At 64.0% G+C, this 20,047-nt stretch overlaps 1 protein-coding gene across 1 annotated transcript; it reads right to left on the bottom strand.

The window, feature by feature from the left end:
* Positions 1–521: 521 nt before the first annotated feature.
* Positions 522–14,409, bottom strand: LOC311511897 (red-sensitive opsin; the record flags this gene model as incomplete). The annotated part of the gene is made up of 6 exons (XM_084612829.1): positions 522–1,540; positions 4,797–5,036; positions 6,284–6,449; positions 8,571–8,739; positions 11,136–11,432; positions 14,301–14,409. 6 exons carry the CDS (start codon positions 14,407–14,409, stop codon positions 1,424–1,426), a joined length of 1,098 nt encoding a protein of 365 aa, XP_084468955.1. The 3' UTR covers positions 522–1,423.
* Between the last annotated feature and the right edge of the window lie 5,638 nt (positions 14,410–20,047).

Here is a 20,047-nt window from a genome sequence, read left to right as displayed (position 1 = left end):
CAGGGTGCATCGTGGGACAGTGTGGGGGCAGCCACATTCGCCGTGGCAGGGTGCATTGTGGGATGGTGCAGGGAACTGGGCGTTAGCCACGGCCGGGTGCATCGTGGGACAGTGTGGGGGCAGCCATGTTCGCCGTGGCTGGGTGCACCATGGGACGGTGCAGGGAACCGGGCGTTAGCCGTGGCAGGGTGCATCGTGGGACGGTGTGGGGGCAGGTGGGGTTAGCTGTGGCAGGGGCCATCGTGGGACGGTGCAGGGAACCAGGTGTTAGCCGCGGCCGGGTGCATCGTGGTACGGTGTGGGGGCAGCTGCGTTCACCGTGGCAGGGTGCATCGTGGGACGGTGCGGGGGCAGGCGGTGTTAGCCGCGGCAGGGTGCATCGTGGGACGGTGCGGGGTACCGGGCGTTAGCCGTGGCAGTGTTAGCCACATTAGCATCGTGGGACGGCGTTAGCCGTGGCATTGGCAATCTTAGCTCCTCATCTGTTGTGAAAGGGCTACCCCCCAAATACACCCCCAGAATCCCAGCTGCTGCCCTGGCTGGCGATATGCCCCTACTAAAGGCAGCTCCACCCCCTGAATCCTGGACCCCCGCGGCACCCGTGTGGGCTCCTCGGAGAAAGCTGGAGAGCTGGGTACAGAAGTTACAAACCTTTATTGGCTACGGTACAGGCCGGCCGTGGCGCCAGCCCCGGTGCACCGAGGGGTGGCGCCTGGCTGGGCATTTGTCCGGTTCTCTGTCCCTGCGTTGCTAGCTAGGCTCCTTATCAAACACTATTTACAGGGGGGCTGGCCAGGGCTGGGGCCGGGGCACGGCCAGCCTGTGGGGGGTGGAACGTGAGCGGGGATGATTCTCCGTCGCTCCGCTCAGGTGCAGCCACCTCTGGGGCAAAGCAGCATCACCCCACACACCTGCCCTGCTGAGATGCAGCCACCTCGGGCGGAGGGACCTGTCCCCACACACCTGACCCCACTGGGACGCAGCCAGCTCCGGGGCAAAGTGTCCTCTCCCCACACAGCCGGCCTGGCTGAGATGCAGCCACCTCTGGGGTGGACCCAAACGCTCCCAGAACAGCTCAGGTTCCCTTTCCAGTAGAGCAATGACTTGCGCTCGAGGGGCGGAGCGACAGAGAATCATGACGGGGGCGGAGCCCAGGCAGCTCTTGTGGGGAGGTGGGGCTGTTGCTTTACAAAAGCTAAACTCTGCTGGCCCCTGCTGGACAGAAAGGGGCCTCACCCCCCCTCCCCCGTGTGAGGGCGGAGCCAACCATTGGTGGGGTGGAGTCTCCTGAGGAGGCGAGGCAAAGTGGGGGAGAAGAGACAGTACTTCATATGCTCAAGAGGGATCCATACTGTGTGGGGGGCGGGGGGGGGAAGAGTCCCATCCGTCCGTCCATCTGTCTGTCGGTCCGTGGGGGTCCCTCCTATGCCGGCGACACCGAGGAGTTGGAGACGGAGGAAACCTCGGTACGGGAGGTGGAGGAGAGCTCCGAGCCGTCGTCCACCTTCTTCCCAAACAGCTGCATTATGCAGTTACGGAACTGGGGGGAGAGATGCAGGGTTGGGGGGGGGCACGGCGCTGGGAGGTCCCCCAGAGGGCCGGGCAGGCAGCTGCTCCCGTCGTGAACCAGGTTCCCCATCTACTTCCCCCTCCATCCCTCCACCACTCACCTGCACCTTCACCCGTCTGTCCGTCCACCTGCACATCGACCACCCCTTCCTCCATCCATCCATCCATCGATCTACTTGTCTACTATCCCTTCATCCATCCACCCACCACCCCTTCATCCATTCATCCACCCCTACATCCACCTACCTGTCTACTGTCCCTTCATCCATCCATCCACCACCCCTTCATCCATTCATCCACCCCTCCATCCACTTACCTGTCTACTATCCCTTCATCCATCCATCCACCTACCCACTACCCCTCCATCCATTCATCCACCCATCCATCTATCCGCTATCCCTTCATCCATCCATCCACCTACCCACTACCCCTCCATCCATTCATCCACCCACCCATCCATCCATCTATCCGCTATCCCTTCATCCATCCATCTACCCACAACCCCTCTATCCATCTACCTGTCTACTATCCATCCATCCATCTACCCACTACCCCTCTATCCACCTACCTGTTTACTATCCATCCATCCACCCACCACCCCTTCATCCATTCATCCACCCACCCATCCACCTACCTGTCTACTATCCCTTCATCCATCCATCCACCTACCCACTACCCCTCCATCCATTCATCCACCCACCCATCCATCCATCTATCCGCTATCCCTTCATCCATCCATCTACCCACTACCCCTCCATCCATTCATCCACCCACCCATCCATTTACCCACTACCCCTCCATCCATTCATCCACCCACCCATCCACCTACCCACTACCCCTCCATCCATTCATCCACCCACCCATCCACCTACCCACTACCCCTCCATCCATTCATCCACCCACCCATCCATCCACCTACCCACTACCCCTCCACCCATCCACCCACCCACTACCCCTCCATCCATCCATTCATCCACCCACCCATCCACCTACCCACTACCCCTCCATCCATTCATCCACCCACCCATCCACCTACCCACTACTCCTCCATCCATTCATCCACCCACCCATCCATTTACCCACTACCCCTCCATCCATTCATCCACCCACCCATCCATCTACCCACTACCCCTCCATCCATTCATCCACCCACCCATCCATCTACCCACTACCCCTCCATCCATTCATCCACCCACCCATCTACCCACTACCCCTCCATCCATTCATCCACCCACCTATCCATTTACCCACTACCCCTCCATCCATTCATCCACCCACCCACTACCCCTCCATCCATTCATCCACCCACCCATCCATCTACCCACTACCCCTCCATCCATTCATCCACCCACCCATTCATCTACCCACTACCCCTCCATCCATTCATCCACCCACCCATCCACCTACCCACTACCCCTCCATCCATTCATCCACCCACCCATCCACCTACCCACTACCCCTCCATCCATTCATCCACCCACCCATCCATCTACCCACTACCCCTCCATCCATTCATCCACCCACCCACTACCCCTCCATCCATCCATTCATCCACCCAGCCATCCACCTACCCACTACCCGTCCATCCATTCATCCACCCACCCATCCACCTACCCACTACCCCTCCATCCATTCATCCACCCACCCATCCATCTACCCACTACCCCTCCATCCATTCATCCACCCACCCATCCACCTACCCACTACCCCTCCATCCATTCATCCACCCACCCATCCACCTACCCACTACCCCTCCATTCCTTCATCCACCCACCCATCCATCTACCCACTACCCCTCCATCCATTCATCCACCCACCCATCCACCTACCCACTACCCCTCCATCCATTCATCCACCCACCCATCCACCTACCCACTACCCCTCCATCCATTCATCCACCCACCCATCCACCTACCCACTACCCCTCCATCCATTCATCCACCCACCCATCCATCTACCCACTACCCCTCCATCCATTCATCCACCCACCCATCCATTTACCCACTACCCCTCCATCCATTCATCCACCCACCCACTACCCCTCCATCCATTCATCCACCCACCCATCCACCTACCCACTACCCCTCCATCCATTCATCCACCCACCCATCCATCTACCCACCCATCCACCTACCCACTACCCCTCCATCCATTCATCCACCCACCCATCCATCTACCCACTACCCCTCCATCCATTCATCCACCCACCCATCCATCTACCCACTACCCCTCCATCCATTCATCCACCCACCCATCCATCTACCCACTACCCCTCCATCCATTCATCCACCCACCCACTACCCCTCCATCCATTCATCCACCCACCCATCCATCTACCCACTACCCCTCCATCCATTCATCCACCCAACCATCCACCTACCCACTACCCCTCCATCCATTCATCCACCCACCCATCCACCTACCCACTACCCCTCCATCCATTCATCCACCCACCCATCCACCTACCCACTACCCCTCCATCCATTCATCCACCCACCCATCCACCTACCCACTACCCCTCCATCCATTCATCCACCCACCCATCCACCTACCCACTACCCCTCCATCCATTCATCCACCCACCCATCCATCTACCCACTACCCCTCCATCCATTCATCCACCCACCCATCCATCTACCCACTACCCCTCCATCCATCCATTCATCCACCCCCACATCCATCCATCCACTTACCTATCTATTATCCCTTTATCCATCCATCTACCCACTATCCCTTCTTCCATGCATCTACCCACTACCCCTCCATTCATCCATCCATCCATCCATCCACCTGTCTACTATCCCTTCATCCATCCACCCACCTGCTCTTTGATCCGTCTGTCTGTCCACCCATCCACCTACCACCCCTTCATCCATCTACCAACCTTTCATCCATCCACCCATCCTTCTACCCTTTCATGCACCCACTCACCCTCCACTATCCCTCCCTCCATCCACCCACTCATCTACCGATCTGTCCATCACTCCATCTATCCACCCATCCATCCACCCATGCCTCCCTCCCTCCCCCATCCACCTATCCCTCCAACCCCGACACACTGCTCCCCATACACGCCCATCCCTCCATTCATCCATCCATCCACTCACTTAACCATCCATCCCTCCAACCCCTCCATACACCCCCTCTGTCTATGGACCCCAGAGCCCAGGTGGCGTGCCTGGACCCGTCTCCATTTCCCCGAGTGCCGCAGGCCGTGAGCGACTCACCTGCCTGTTCATGAAGACGTAGATAATGGGGTTGTAGATGGTGGCGCTCTTGGCAAAGTAGGCAGGCAGAGCAGCCGCCAGCGGGTGGAAGGCGTAGCCAGGGTTGGCGGCAGCGAAGCAGGCGAAGAAGGTGTAGGGGCCCCAGCAGAAGATGTAGGCAATAATCATGACCACCACCATGCGTGACACTTCCTTCTCCGCCTTCTGGGTGGACTCCGATTCCTTCTGCTGGGCTGCCACCTGCCGGGGAGAGGAAGCCAGGGTGAGAGCAAGGCCTGGGGGTTGCGAGCTGCCAACTGTGACGAAGTGGGACTGTTCTTAACGTTTCCTCTGAATAGTGTGGGGGTGCCTCAGTTTCCCCTAGGTAGTTCTTAAGTCTCTAGGGGGTGGGATAAGGCGGGGGTGTAATGGTTGCAGAGCAAAGGGCCAGGGTCCATAAATGGCTGACACTCTGTCTCCTGGCCACTGATGGCCTGGGCCCTTCCCCCTGCCAGGTGAGAGCTAAAGGGCTGGAGAACAAAGGGATCCGGTGCCCTCCTGGCCCGGGAAAGGGACAAAGCCCAGGGGAGGGGGGGCGGGAGAGAGTTTTTCAGTTTGGGGCTGGCTGGGACATGGAGTGAAGGGCAGACGTGGTTGTCTGGCTCACTGCCCCCCAAAATGGGCCCGGCTGAGGGATCCTGTTCTCTGCACCTACAAGCTCTGTGTTAGACCATGTTTCTGTCATCCAATAAACCTTCTGTTTCCCCGGCTGGCTGAGAGTCCCGTCTGACTGCGGAGTTGGGGGGCAGGACCCTCCGGCTTCCCCAGGACCCCGCCTGGGCAGACTCGCTGGGGGAAGCGCCCGGAGGGGCAGAGGAGGCTGGAGGCTCCGGGGTCAGACCCAGGAAGGGGGAAGCCGGGGGAGCTGTGTGTCCTGCAGACAGGCTGCTCCCCGAGAGGAGACTCCCCCAGAGTCCTGCCCGGCTTCGTGGGGAGCAGGTCAGAGCATCGCCCGGGGACCCCGTGACACCACCAAGCTGTTAGTCAGTCAACCAACCATGGCAAGCTGGGCTTCTTCAGGCTGCAGTAGGTCAATCAGACCAGTGGGCAACCTCTTGGCCTGCCAGCCACCAAACATGGGCAAGTTAGACTCCCCACGTACCCCCTGGGGCTGGGTAGATCAACTAGGCTTATGAGAAGGCTCTTGGCCAGCCAGCCAACCAGCCATGATCAAGCTGGGCCTGTTATTGGGCCTCACGGGCTGAGGTAGGTTGGCGAGGCCAGTGGAATGCTCTTGGCCAAGCAACTATTGGCCAGCTGGGCACCGCACTGGGGTGTATGGGGCATGTCAACCTGGGCAATGGGAAGGCTCTTGGCCAAACAGCCAACCAACCAGAGGCACGCTGGGCTCCTTGTTGAGCCCCTGGAGTCGGTGTAGGGTTACTAGGCCAGTGGGAAGGCCCTTGGCCAATTTTGGGGTCCCCTGTGGAGGGTCTGGGGGAGCTCACCGTGCGGATGGCCATCCACACTTGCAGATAGCAGAGGACGATGACGCTGAGTGGGATGAAGCAGCAGGTGATCATCAGCACAATCATGTAGGACTGGACCCCCGGGTCTGAGCTGCCACTGAACACATCTGGGCCACAGGAGGTCTTCAAGCCATGGGGCCAGTACCTGGAGGGGGGTGGGGGCAGTCAGGGGAGGGGACACAAGTTCCCTCACCCCAACCCAACTTACAGTCACTCTTCCCCCTACCTATACTTCTCCTCCCACAATGCACTTCTCTTGCCCCGCACTTCTGCCCCAGACCTCTTCCCAGAGATACCCCACCCCCACCCTACAACCCCAATTTGGAGACATCTTCCCACCACAGCTCCACCCCAGAGACCCTACACACTGCTTCCCTCCAATCAGGCTGCTTCCTTCCTCCCTCTCACACCCATACCCCTGTCCCCTTCCATTTACCCCCTCCCTCCGCAGAGACCCCTCCATCTATCTAGCTGTGACGTTATAGACTTGAACTGGGACCATATAGAACATTGCACCAAGGTCCTGTAGTGGCACCAAATCTTGTATAAGGTGTGACGAAGTGGGCCTGTTCTTAATGTTTCCTCCGAATAGTGTGGGGGTGCCTCAGTTTCCCCTAGGCAGTTCTTAAGTATCTAGGTGGTGGGGTAAGGGTGTATGATCATTGCAGAGCCCTAGAGGGCAGGTGTGTGCAGGGGTCTGGACACAGAGAATGGCCGACACCCTGTTTCCTGGCAACTGATGGCCTGGGCCCTTCCCCCCCTGCAAGGTGAGAGCTGAAGGGTTGGAGAACAAAGGAATCAGGTGACCTCCTGGCCCAGGAAAGGAACAAAGCCCAGAGGAGGAGGGGCTGGAGGGAGTTTCAGTTTGGGGCTGGCTGGGACATGGAGTGAAGGGCAGACGTGGTTGTCTGGCTCACTGCCCCCCAAAATGGACCCAGCTGAGGGGTCCCGTTCTCTGCACCTGCAAGCTCTGTGTTAGACCATGTTCCTGTTGTCTAATAAACCTTCTGTTTTACTGGCTGGCTGAGAGTCCCGTCTGACTGCGAAGTTGGGGTGCAGGACCCTCTGGCTTCCCCAGGAGCCCCACCTGAGTGGACTCGCTGGGGGGGAAGCGCACGGAGGGGCAGAGGATGCTGAATGCTCCGAGGTCAGACCCAGGAAGGTGGAAGCTGGGTGAGCTGTGTGTCCTGCAGACAGGCTGCTCACAGAAAAGCGACTACCCCAGAGTCCTGACTGGCTTCATGGGGAGCAGTTCCAGAGCATCGCCCAGGGACTCCGTGACATAAGGTGTCTAAGACAAGGTCATGGTTGGCTGGTTAGGGTGATGCGATCTGGGGGCATGTATCCATTTTGTATTTAAAGTGATCAGTATTGGCTCTGTACGGTCTGTAGTTCAAACTTGTGCTGTGCTTCTGGGGGACACCACAGACCCGTTGGGGTCAGCTCTGCCTAGCCTGCTGGACGGCCCATTAAGGACCATCAGCGACACAACTGACCCACTGAGAGAAGGCAGACACGCCTGGGACTCAGCCAGGCAGACAGGGCCCTGCCTATGGACAGGACTCTGGGGTTTGTCCAGGCCATGGGCTGGGCAGCTTGTCCTTGGGACAAAGGAAGCAGAGGCCACATGGCAGGAGACTCTCACAGGCCCTGGAGACCCCTCCATCTTGTCGTCAGTCCTGCGTCCGGCCTCTGGAGGGACCTGGCTACACGGAAGCTCTGGACCAAGGGCTGAAGGACCCGTCCCAGCTGGGGATGTTCTCCAGAGACTGGACGGGAACCTGCAACCATCACGGCTGCAAGCCCGAACCAAGATCTTTGCCAGGACTGGATGTCACCGATTCCCTTTCACCAACTCTAGCGCTCATCTCGGTCTTTTTCCTTTTGTGAAGAACCCTTTAGATTTTAGATTTGAAGGGACTGGCAACAGCGTGATTGGTGGGTAAGATCTGACTTGTATATTGACCGGGGTCTGGGGCTTGGTCCTCTGGGATCGAGGGAACCTTTTCCCTTTTACTGGGGCATTGGTTTTCATAACCACCTGTCCCCATAACAAGGGGCACTGGTGGGGATACTGGGAAACTGGGGTGGGAATTGCTTGGGTGACTTGTGGTTAGCCGGTGGGGTGAGACCGAAGTCCTCTCGGGCTGGCTGGTCTGGTTTGCCTTGGTGTGCACAGAAACCCCAGCCCTGGGCGGTAACTGTCCATGTCCCCGCTCCTGGCCCCTCAATCCCCACCCTGGCTGCAATTCTGTCCCACGCCCACCTGCTCCAGCCGAAGATGGGGGGCGCAGTCCAGACGGCGGACCAGACCCAGGAGAAGATGATACCGGCAATGGCCAGCTTCCCGTCAAACTTGATGTTGCCAAAGGGTTTGCACACCACGAACCAGCGCTCCCAGGAGATGATAGCCAGCGACCACAGCGCCGTAATACCTGCAGGGGCACTGGGCTCACTGGGGGCCTGGGCCTTGCCCCTCCGCTGGGGGCCCAGGGGCCAGAGGGGAGGAGTCGTGTCTCTGGAGCCATGGCCGGCGAGGGGGCCCTGTGGACGCAGGGGAGCATGGGGCCCTGTGGCTGGAGGGCAAGGGCAGTGTGCTTTGGTTGGAGGCAGGGCTTCCCCTTGCCTCCAGCTTCCATGGGCGGGGGCGGGGCCGTGACTCCCCCTGGAGGGACAGGGCCGGGGCTCTCTGTGGGGGCTCCTGTGGGCAGGGCGGGGCCATGGTTCTCCATGGATGGGTGGGGCTGTGGCGCCCATGGATGAGCAGGGCCACAGCTCTCTGTGGATGGGTGGGGGCAGGGCTCTCTGTAGGCGGGTTCAGGGCTCACTGCGGCTGGGGTGGGGGTTCTCTGGGGGTGGGAGCTCTCTGTGGGGACGGGGTGGGGCAGGGCTCTCTGTGGGCGGGGGCGGGGCTCGCTGGGGCGGGGCTCTCTGGGGCAGAGCAGGGTGCGGGCGCTCTGGGGGAGGGGCAGAGTGGGGCTCTCTTGGGGTGGGGCAGGGGTGGGATGGGACTCTCTGGTGGCGGAGGTGGGGCTCACCGTTGGGGGGGAAGGGGCGGGGCTCTCTGGGAGTGGGATGGGGCTCTCTGTGGGGGCAGGGTGGGGCTGGGCTCCCTGTGGGCAGGGCCGGGGCGTTTTGGGGCGGGGCAGGGCGGGTCTCTCTGGGGATGGGGATGGGGCTCTCTGCAGGGGGCGGGGTTCTCTGTGGGAAGGGTGCGGCTCTCTGCGGGCAGGGCGGGCTGGGGGCGGGGCTCTCTGCGGGAAGGGCGGGCTGGGGGCGGGGCTCTCTGCGGGAAGGGCGGGATGGGGGCGGGGCTCTCTGCGGGCAGGGTGGGATGGGGGCGGGGCTCTCTGCGGGAAGGGCGGGGCTGGGGCGGGGCTATCTGCGGGCAGGGCGGGCTGGGGGCGGGGCTCTCTGCGGGAAGGGCGGGGCTGGGGCAGGGCTATCTGCGGGAAGGGCGGGCTGGGGGCGGGGCTCTCTGTGGGAAGGGCGGGGCTGGGGGCGGGGCTCTCTGCGGGAAGGGCGGGGCTGGAGCGAGGCTCTCTGCGGGAAGGGCGGGGCTGGGGCAGGGCTATCTGCGGGAAGGGCGGGCTGGGGGCGGGGCTCTCTGTGGGAAGGGCGGGCTGGGGGTGGGGCTCTCTGCGGGAAGGGCGGGGCTGGGGCGGGGCTCTCTGCGGGAAGGGCGGGGCTGGGGCGGGGCTCTCTGCGGGAAGGGCGGGCTGGGGGCGGGGCTCTCTGCGGGAAGGGCGGGGCTGGAGCGAGGCTCTCTGCGGGAAGGGCGGACTGGGGGCGGGGCTCTCTGCGGGAAGGGCGGGGCTGGAGCGAGGCTCTCTGTGGGAAGGGCGGACTGGGGGCGGGGCTCTCTGTGGGAAGGGCGGGGCTGGGGGCGGGGCTCTCTGCGGGAAGGGCGGACTGGGGGCGGGGCTCTCTGTGGGAAGGGCGGGGCTGGGGGCGGGGCTCTCTGCGGGAAGGGCGGGGCTGGAGCGAGGCTCTCTGCGGGAAGGGCGGGCTGGGGGCGGGGCTCTCTGCGGGAAGGGCGGACTGGGGGCGGGGCTCTCTGTGGGAAGGGCGGGCTGGGGGCGGGGCTCTCTGCGGGAAGGGCGGGGCTGGAGCGAGGCTCTCTGCGGGAAGGGCGGGCTGGGGGCGGGGCTCTCTGTGGGAAGGGTGGGCTGGGGGCGGGGCTCTCTGCGGGAAGGGCGGGGCTGGGGCAGGGCTATCTGCGGGAAGGGCGGGGCTGGAGCGAGGCTCTCTGCGGGAAGGGCGGGCTGGGGGCGGGGCTCTCTGTGGGAAGGGTGGGCTGGGGGCGGGGCTCTCTGTGGGAAGGGCGGGGCTGGGGCAGATCTATCTGCGAGAAGGGTGGGGCTGGGGGCGAGGCTCTCTGCGGGAAGGGCGGGCTGGGGCAGATCTATCTGCGGGAAGGGCGGGGCTGGGGCGGGGCACTCTGTGGGCAGGGCGGGGCTGGGCAGATCTATCTGCGGGAAGGGCGGGGCTGGGGCGGGGCTCTCTGTGGGCAGGGCAGGGCTGGGGCAGGGCTCTCGGCGGGCGGGGCGGGGCAGGGGCGGGGCTCTCTGCGGGAAGGGCGGGGCTGGGCAGATCTATCTGCGGGAAGGGCGGGGCTGGGGCGGGGCTCTCTGTGGGCAGGGCGGGGGCGGGGCTCTCGGCGGGCGGGGCGGGGCAGGGGCGGGGCTCTCTGCGGGAAGGGCGGGGCTGGGCAGATCTATCTGCGGGAAGGGTGGGGCTGGGGGCGGGGCTCTCTGCGGGAAGGGCGGGGCGGGGGCGGGGCTCTTGGCGGGCGGGGCGGGGCGGGGGCGGGGCTCCCGGCCGCACTCACCGCAGGCGGAGACGGTGTAGCCCTCGACCACGCAGAGCGGGTGGCCCAGCACGAAGTAGCCGGAGACCTGGTTGACGACGCTGATGGTGCTGGCGATCAGGGTCTCGCCTAGGTCGGCGACCGCCAGGTTCACCAGGATCCAGTTCAGCGGGTGCCGCAGCTTCTTGAACTTCCAGGTGGCCACAAGCACCAGCCCGTTGGTGAAGACGGAGGCCAGGACCACGAAGACCATCCAGACCGACACCAGGTTAAACACCCAGCGCGGCGCGATGTGGTAGTTGGGGCCTTCGAAGGGGCCTGGCGCGGAGGGCAGGGGTGAGGGGGGCCCCGCTGCCCTGCAGCTCTCCGCCCCCGCGCCCCGACTCCTCTCCCCCGCAGTACCCCAGCCCCCCGCGCCCCGACTCCTCTCCCCCGCGCCCTGACTCCTCTCGCCCACGGTACCCCAGCCCCCCGCGCCCCGACTCCTCTCCCCCGCACCCCGACTCCTCTCGCCCGCACCCCGACTCCTCTCGCCCGCGGTACCCCAGCCCCCCGCGCCCCGACTCCTCTCCCCCGCGCCCCGACTCCTCTCGCCCACGGTACCCCAGCCCCCCGCGCCCCGACTCCTCTCCCCCGCGCCCCGACTCCTCTCGCCCGCGGTACCCCAGCCCCCGCGCCCCGACTCCTCTCCCCCGCGGTACCCCAGCCCCCCGCGCCCCGACTCCTCTCCCCCGCGCCCCGACTCCTCTCGCCCGCGGTACCCCAGCCCCCCGTGCCCCGACTCCTCTCCCCCGCGCCCCGACTCCTCTCGCCCACGGTACCCCAGCCCCCCACGCCCTGACTCCTCTCCCCCGCACCCCGACTCCTCTCGCCCGCGGTACCCCAGCCCCCCGCGCCCCGACTCCTCTCCCCCGCGCCCCGACTCCTCTCCCCCGCAGTACCCCAGCCCCCCGCGCCCCGACTCCTCTCCCCCGCACCCCGACTCCTCTCCCCCACGGTACCCCAGCCCCCGCACCCCGACTCCTCTCCCCCGCGGTACCCCAGCCCCCCACGCCCCGACTCCTCTCCCCCGCACCCCGACTCCTCTCCCCCGCGGTACCCCAGCCCCCCGCGCCCCAACTCCTCTCGCCCACGGTACCCCAGCCCCCGCGCCCCGACTCCTCTCCCCCGCGCCCCGACTCCTCTCGCCCACGGTACCCCAGCCCCCCACGCCCCGACTCCTCTCCCCCGCGCCCCGACTCCTCTCGCCCGCGGTACCCCAGCCCCCCGCGCCCCGACTCCTCTCGCCCGTGGTACCCCAGCCCCCCGCGCCCCGACTCCTCTCGCCCACGGTACCCCAGCCCCCCGCGCCCCGACTCCTCTCCCCCGCGGTACCCCAGCCCCCCGCGCCCCGACTCCTCTCCCCCGCGCCCTGACTCCTCTCCCCCACACCCCGACTCCTCTCCCCCGCGCCCCGACTCCTCTCCCCCGCAGTACCCCAGCCCCCCGACTCCTCTCCCCCGCACCCCGACTCCTCTCCCCCGCGGTACCCCAGCCCCCCGCGCCCCGACTCCTCTCCCCCGCTCCCTGACTCCTCTCCCCCGCGGTACCCCAGCCCCCCGCGCCCCGACTCCTCTCCCCCGTGCCCCGACTCCTCTCCCCCGCGGTACCCCAGCCCCCCGCGCCCCGACTCCTCTCCCCCGCGCCCTGACTCCTCTCCCCCACACCCCGACTCCTCTCCTCCGTGCCCCGACTCCTCTCCCCCGCGGTACCCCAGCCCCCCGCGCCCTGACTCCTCTCCCCCGCACCCCGACTCCTCTCCCCCGCAGTACCCCAGCCCCCGCACCCCGACTCCTCTCCCCCGCACCCCGACTCCTCTCCCCCGCGGGTACCCCAGCCCCCCCGCGCCCCGACTCCTCTCCCCCACGCCCCGACTCCTCTCCCCCACGGTACCCCAGCCCTCCCGCGCCCCGACTCCTCTCCCCCGTGCCCCGACTCCTCTCGCCCGCACCCCGACTCCTCTCGCCCGCGGTACGCCAGCCCCCCGCGCCCCGACTCCTCTCCCCCGCGGTACCCCAGCCCCCGCGCCCCGACTCCTCTCCCCCGCGCCCCGACTCCTCTCGCCCACGGTACCCCAGCCCCCCGCGCCCTGACTCCTCTCCCCCGCGGTACCCCAGCCCCCCACGCCCCGACTCCTCTCCCCCGCGCCCCGACTCCTCTCGCCCGCGGTACCCCAGCCCCCCACGCCCCGACTCCTCTCCCCCGCAGTACCCCAGCCCTCCTGCGCCCCGACTCCTCTCCCCCGCGATACCCCAGACCCCCTGTACCCTGACTCCTCCCCCCATGGTACCCCAGCCCTCGTGCCCCGACTCCTCTCCCCCACACCCCGACTCCTCTCCCCCACGGTACCCCAGCCCCCCGCGCCCCGCCTCCTGCACCCTGACTCCTCTCCCTGTGGTACCCCAGCCCCCTGGGACCCACCTCCTCCCTCGTGCCCCGACTCCTCTCCCCCATGGAACCCCAGCCCCGCCGCGCCCCGACTCCTCTCCCCCGCGGTACCCCAGCCCCCCCGCACCCCGACTCCTCTCCCCCGCGGTACCCCAGCCCCCGTGCCCCGACTCCTCTCCCCCACGGTACCCCAATCCCCCTGCACCCTGACTCCTCTCTCCCGCAGTACCCCAGCCCCCCTGCACCCTGACTCCTCTCCCCCGCAGTACCCCAGACCTCCACGCCCCGACTCCTCTCCCCTGCGGTACCCCAGCCCCCCTGCACCCTGTCTCCTCTCTCCCACAGTACCCCAGCCCCCCTGCACCCTGACTCCTCTCCCCTGCGGTACCCCAGCCCCCCGCACCCTGACTCCTCTCCCCCACGGTACCCCAATCCCCCTGCACCCTGACTCCTCTCTCCCGCAGTACCCCAGCCCCCCTGCACCCTGACTCCTCTCCCCCGCGGTACCCCAGACCTCCACGCCCCGACTCCTCTCCCCTGCGGTACCCCAGCCCCCCTGCACCCTGTCTCCTCTCTCTCACAGTACCCCAGCCCCCCTGCACCCTGACTCCTCTCCCCTGTGGTACCCCACTCCCCGCACTCCAACTCCTCTCCCCGCGGTAGTCCAGCCCCCCTGCACCCTGACTCCTCTCCCCCAGAGTACCCCAACCCCCGCGCCCCAACTCCTCTCCCCGCGGTACCCCGGCGCCCTGTGCTCACCCCGCGTGTTGTTGCTGTTGGTGTAGACGAAGATGCTGTCCCGGGTTGTATCGTCATCATCGTTGCGCCGCCGGGCGGCAAAAACAGCCCCATCCCAGGCCTGCGTCATGGTGCCCCGTCCCGCTGCAGCCCCCCGCCGAGCCCCGCCGCGCTCCCCCTTCCCTGCCCTGCCCGTTTGGGTCGCTCCCTCTTCGCCACCTGCCGTGCCCGCTTGCACCCCTGTCGGTCTAGCGTCCCCCTCTCCCAGGCGCCCGCTCTACGCCCAGTTCCTGGGCAGTGCCTGCTTTATAGCCCACCCCCCCGGGGCGGATTACACCCCAGCCCCCAGAGCCAGATCCCCCAAAAGCTCTTGATCCTTTAATTGGGCTCCAGGTTTAGTCCCCCCTCCCCGCCCCAATCTCCCAGCCCCTCGCGCCGCGGCGCCAGGCGTCACGCGCGGTGACTTTGCCGGACACTTCAGGTGAGAGATCAGGGGGGCTGATTAGAGGGAGTCCAGAGCTAATCCCCTCTCAGCACGGCCCAGCCCAGCAATTTCCTAATGGCCCATTTTCCTAACTAGGCCAGAGACACCTGCCAGCCCATTGCCCTGCACAGCCAGAGCGACTGTTTGTCAACAGGCGAGGGAGGTGGGGAGACCAGCTTCTCGACACACCCCGTCACCCGCACCTCATCACATCCCCATCTCCCTCACACACCCCGTCACCTGCACACACATCCCATCACCCACACCTCATCACACCCCATCATCCTCACACACCCTGTCACCTGCATGCACCCCGGCATCTGTACGCACACCCTGTCACTCGTCACATCCTGTCACCTTCCCACATCCCATCAGCTGCACCTCATCACATCCCCATCACGCTCACACATCCCATCACCCGCATTCACCCCGTCACCCACACCTTGTCTCACCCTATGATCTGCACAGACCCTGTCACCCACATTCACCCCGACACCTGTACACACACCCTGTCACCCACACCCCATCACCCTCACATACCCTGTCACTTGCACCTCATCACATCCTGTCACTTTCACACAACTCATCACCTGTACTCCATCGCATCCTGTCACCTGCGTTCACCCCGTCATCTGCACACACACCCTGTCACCCACACCTCATGACATCCCCATCACCCGCATTCACCCCGTCACCTGCACACACCCCATCACCTCCACACACCGTCACCCACATTCACCTTGACACCTGTACACCCACCCTGTCACCCGCACCCCAACACCTTCACACACCCCGTCACCTGCACTCCATCGCATCCTGTCACTTGCGTTCACCCTGTCACCTGCACACACACCCCGTCACCCGCATCCCATCACACCCTATCATCCACACCTTATCACACCCCGTCATCCTCATACACCTCATCACCCGCATTCAGCCCATCACTTGCGCACACACCCTGCCAACCACACCCCACCACCCTCACACACCCTGTCACCTGCATCTCAGCACATCCTGTTACCCTCGCACATCCCATCACCTGCACCCCATCACACTCAACACCTGCACTCATTCTGTCACCCACACACCTCATCACCTGCCACTTGCCTCTCATCACACCCCATCACTCGCACATACACCATCACCCGCACCTTATTGCCTACACCATGTCACACAGCCACACTGTCACCCATAGTCTGTTGCCTACACTGTATCACCCACACCCGATTAACTACACCCTATCACCTACACTGTCACACACCCACACTGTCACCTGCAGTCTGTTACCTACACTACATCACACACACCATCACTTACACTGCATCACTCGCACACACCCTATTGCCTACACAGCGTCACCTATACAACATGACCCTCCCACTGTTACCTACAGAAAATCAACTACACCATGTCACACACACACCATCACTCACACCCTGTCACCTACACCGTGTTAGCTACAGTGACACACGCCATCACCTACACTCTATCATCTACACTATGATACCTCCAAGCTTCCCACACACCGTCAGCCACACCTTATTTCCTACACCCTGTCACCAACACCCGATTGCTACACTCTGTCACTCCATCCCATCACATGCACACACATCACCTACACCCTAACACCCATACCATGTCACATGCACCACATCCCACACACCTGCATGGCACCCTGTCGCTGTGCCCCATCATACGCAGCTATCATGCACACCCTCTCACTTACGTCATATCCCCCACACTTAATCACCCACACCCCATCACACACACACCATATCACCTCCACTGAACCATGCACACACCCCATCTCAGTTGCACTGTATCACTCACCTACACCCTGTCACCTACCCTCTCATCATGCACACACAGACCAACAGCCACACTCCTCACTTGTGCCATATCACCTTCACCAACAGCTATCCCTTGTCATGCACCCTGACTTCTCCATCCCATCACACGCACCCCAACAGCTACTCAATGTCACACACACTGTCAGCTACACCCTGCCACATGCTCACATTGGCCTACTAACATACCAGCCCCTAAACCACATTGGCTACACCCCGTCCCTTACCCCTCACCACACACATCATCACCTATACCACGTCACACACCCCAACAGTGACATCTACAGACCAACAGCTACACCCCATCCCATCTACACATATTGACATTTATGTACCAACACCCCCATACACCGCATCACGCCCTGAAACAATGTCCCATGAGCTACACACACTCACACTGACACCACATCATGCACATGTGGACAGTATCTCCACACGGACACCTGATCACACTCTGACCTGACATCTATACCTCATGACATGCACACATCTACACCCCATCAGGCAAAGACTCACCCCAACACCTACGCAGACACCCGCTCTCCAACACACACCGACACAACCCCGTCAACCTGACAACAACACCTTGCCACACACACAACAACCCAGTGCCAACACCTACCCTGCAACAAAACAGATACCCTGGGTATCTGGCTGGTGAGTCTTGCCCACATGCTCAGGGTTCAGCTGATCAAGGGGTTGGGAAGGAATTTTCTTCCAGGGCAGATTGGCAGAGGCCCTGGGGGTTTTTCGCCTTCCTCTAGAGCGTGGGACACGAGTCACTTGCTGGAGGATTCTCTGCACCTTGAAGTCTTTAAACCACGATTTGAGGACTTCAATAGCTCAGACATAGGTGAGAGGTTGATTGCAGGAGTGGGTGGGTGAGATTCGGTGGCCTGCATTGTGCAGGAGGTTGGACTAGATGATCATAATGGTCCCTTCTGACCTTAATATCTGTGAATCTATGAAAATCTTCACATATCCTGATACAATCCCAACAGCTACGCTCCAACACCTGCTGTGATGAAGTGGAACTGTTCTTAATTATCAGGGGGTAGCTGTGTTAGTCTGTATCCACAAAAACAACAAGGAGTCCGGTGGCACCTTAAAGAAGGTGCCACCGGATTCCTTGTTGTTACTGTTCTTAATATTTCCTCTGAATACTGTAGAGGTGCCTCAGTTTCCCCTAGGCATTTCGTAAGTCTCTAGGGGGTGGGATAAGGCGGGGGTGTAATGGTTGCAGAGCAAAGGGCCAGGGTACATAAATGGCGACACTCTGTCTCCTGGCCACTGATGGCCTGGGCCCTTCCACCTGCCAGGTGAGAGCTAAAGGGTTGGAGAACAAAGGGATCCGGTGACCTCCTGCCCGGGAAAGGGACAAAGCCCAGAGCAGGGGGAGCTGGAGGGAGTTTCAGTTTGTGGCTGGCTGGGACATGGAGTGAAGGGCAGACGGGGTTGTCTGGCTCATTGCCCCCCAAAATGGACCCGGCTGAGGGGTCCTGTTCTCTGCACCTACAAGCTCTGTGTTAGACCCTGTTCCTGTCGTCTAATAAACCTTCTGTTTCCCCGGCTGGCTGAGAGTCCCGTCTGGCTGCGGAGTTGGGGGGCAGGACCCTCTGGCCCCCCCAGGACCCCGCCTGGGCGGACTCGCGGTGGGAAGCTCCGAGGTCGGACCCAGGAAGGTGGAAGCTGGGTGAGCTATTTGCCCTGGCGACAGTCTGCTCTGCGAGAGGAGGCTCCCCCAGAGTCCTCCCTGGCTTCGTGGGGAGCAGGCCCAGAGCATCGCCCGGGGACCCCGTGACACCTGCTCAGACACAACAGCTGCACCCCATCAGACAGACACTTGCACACTATCACTGACCGCCAATGCAACCCTAGCACCTACACACTGACACGCCTACACCCCCTCACACACAACCCAACAGCTACAGGCCAACACGCCCTCGGACACACGGACATAACAGAGATACCCCAAAACCCGCCCACACACTCCCACATCCCCAAGACACCACAACGTACACAGCTAGCAACAGTACGTCCAAACGCATGAACCGCCCAACACAACACTGAGTTCCCTCTGTCTGCCCCCAAGACCTACACCTCATAACACAACCGCACCCCGAACAGAAACCCAACCCCTGGCCTCCAGTACCTCCGCTGCTTGTGTGCCCTCGCCCCCAGACGAGTGCCCACACACCCTGCTGCACTACACACATGCCCTGCTGACGCCCCCTTCCGCCTTGCAGCGCCCCCACCCCAATCCAGCCCCAGGGCGGGACTGGCTGGCTCAGGGGGGCGGGGAATGGGGCAGGGGCCTGTTCCCTCTAGGGGGCGCCGGCTCCCACCCGGCCCCAGGGCAGGGACTGGCTGGCTCCGGAGGGCGGGGAATGGGGCAGGGGCCTGTTCCCTCTAGGGGGCGCCGGCTCCCACCCGGCCCCAGGGCGGGGACTGGCTGGCTCCGGAGGGCACGGAATGGGGCAGGGGCCAGTTCCCTCTAGGGGGCGCCGGCTCCCACCCGGCCCCAGGGCGGGGACCGGCTGGCTCCGGAGGGCGGGGAATGGGGCAGGGGCCTGTTCCCTCTAGGGGGCGCTGGCTCCCACCCGGCCCCAGGGCGGGGACTGGCTGGCTCCGGAGGGCGGGGAATGGGGCAGGGGCCTGTTCCCTCTAGGGGGCGCCGGCTCCCACCCAGCCCCAGGGCGGGGACTGGCTGGCTCGGGGGGGCGGGGAATGGGGCAGGGGCCTGTTCCCTCTAGGGGGCGCCGGCTCCCACCCGGCCCCAGGGCGGGGACTGGCTGGCTCCGGAGGGCACGGAATGGGGCAGGGGCCTGTTCCCTCTAGGGGGCGCCGGCTCCCACCCGGCCCCAGGGCGGGGACTGGCTGGCTCCGGAGGGCACGGAATGGGGCAGGGGCCTGTTCCCTCTAGGGGGCGCCGGCTCCCACCCGGCCCCAGGGCGGGGACTGGCTGGCTCGGGGGGGCGGGGAATGGGGCAGGGGCCTGTTCCCTCTAGGGGGCGCCGGCTCCCACCCGGCCCCAGGGCGGGGACTGGCTGGCTCCGGAGGGCGGGGAATGGGGCAGGGGCCTGTTCCCTCTAGGGGGCGCCGGCTCCCACCCGGCCCCAGGGCAGGGACTGGCTGGTTTGTGGGCAGGGAAGGGGAGCCGTCAGCCCAAGTGGCTTGGGCAGAATCCGGTTAGGGTGAGGCGCGAATTGGGTCAGCCCTGGGCCCAGCTGTTATATCACCAGGGCGGGCGCGTGGGGGCCGCTGTAGATCAGGGCTTGGCGCCAACTAGGGCACTCAGCTGGGCGGGGGGGCAGGATCGAGGCTGGCGCTGGGAGTGGGGGGCACATCCAGGGCAGGAGCAATGACCCCCATGCTGACCCCCTTTGCCCCACATCTGGGGTTGCCAATGGGGGGCAGCCAGTGCCCAGCTCCCACAT

This window comes from Lepidochelys olivacea (assembly GCF_965140295.1).
Source record: "Lepidochelys olivacea isolate rLepOli2 genome assembly, chromosome: 23".
NCBI lineage: Eukaryota > Metazoa > Chordata > Testudines > Cheloniidae > Lepidochelys > Lepidochelys olivacea.
Note: the sequence above shows the minus strand (reverse complement) of the source record. Positions and strands in the feature narration are given on the sequence as shown.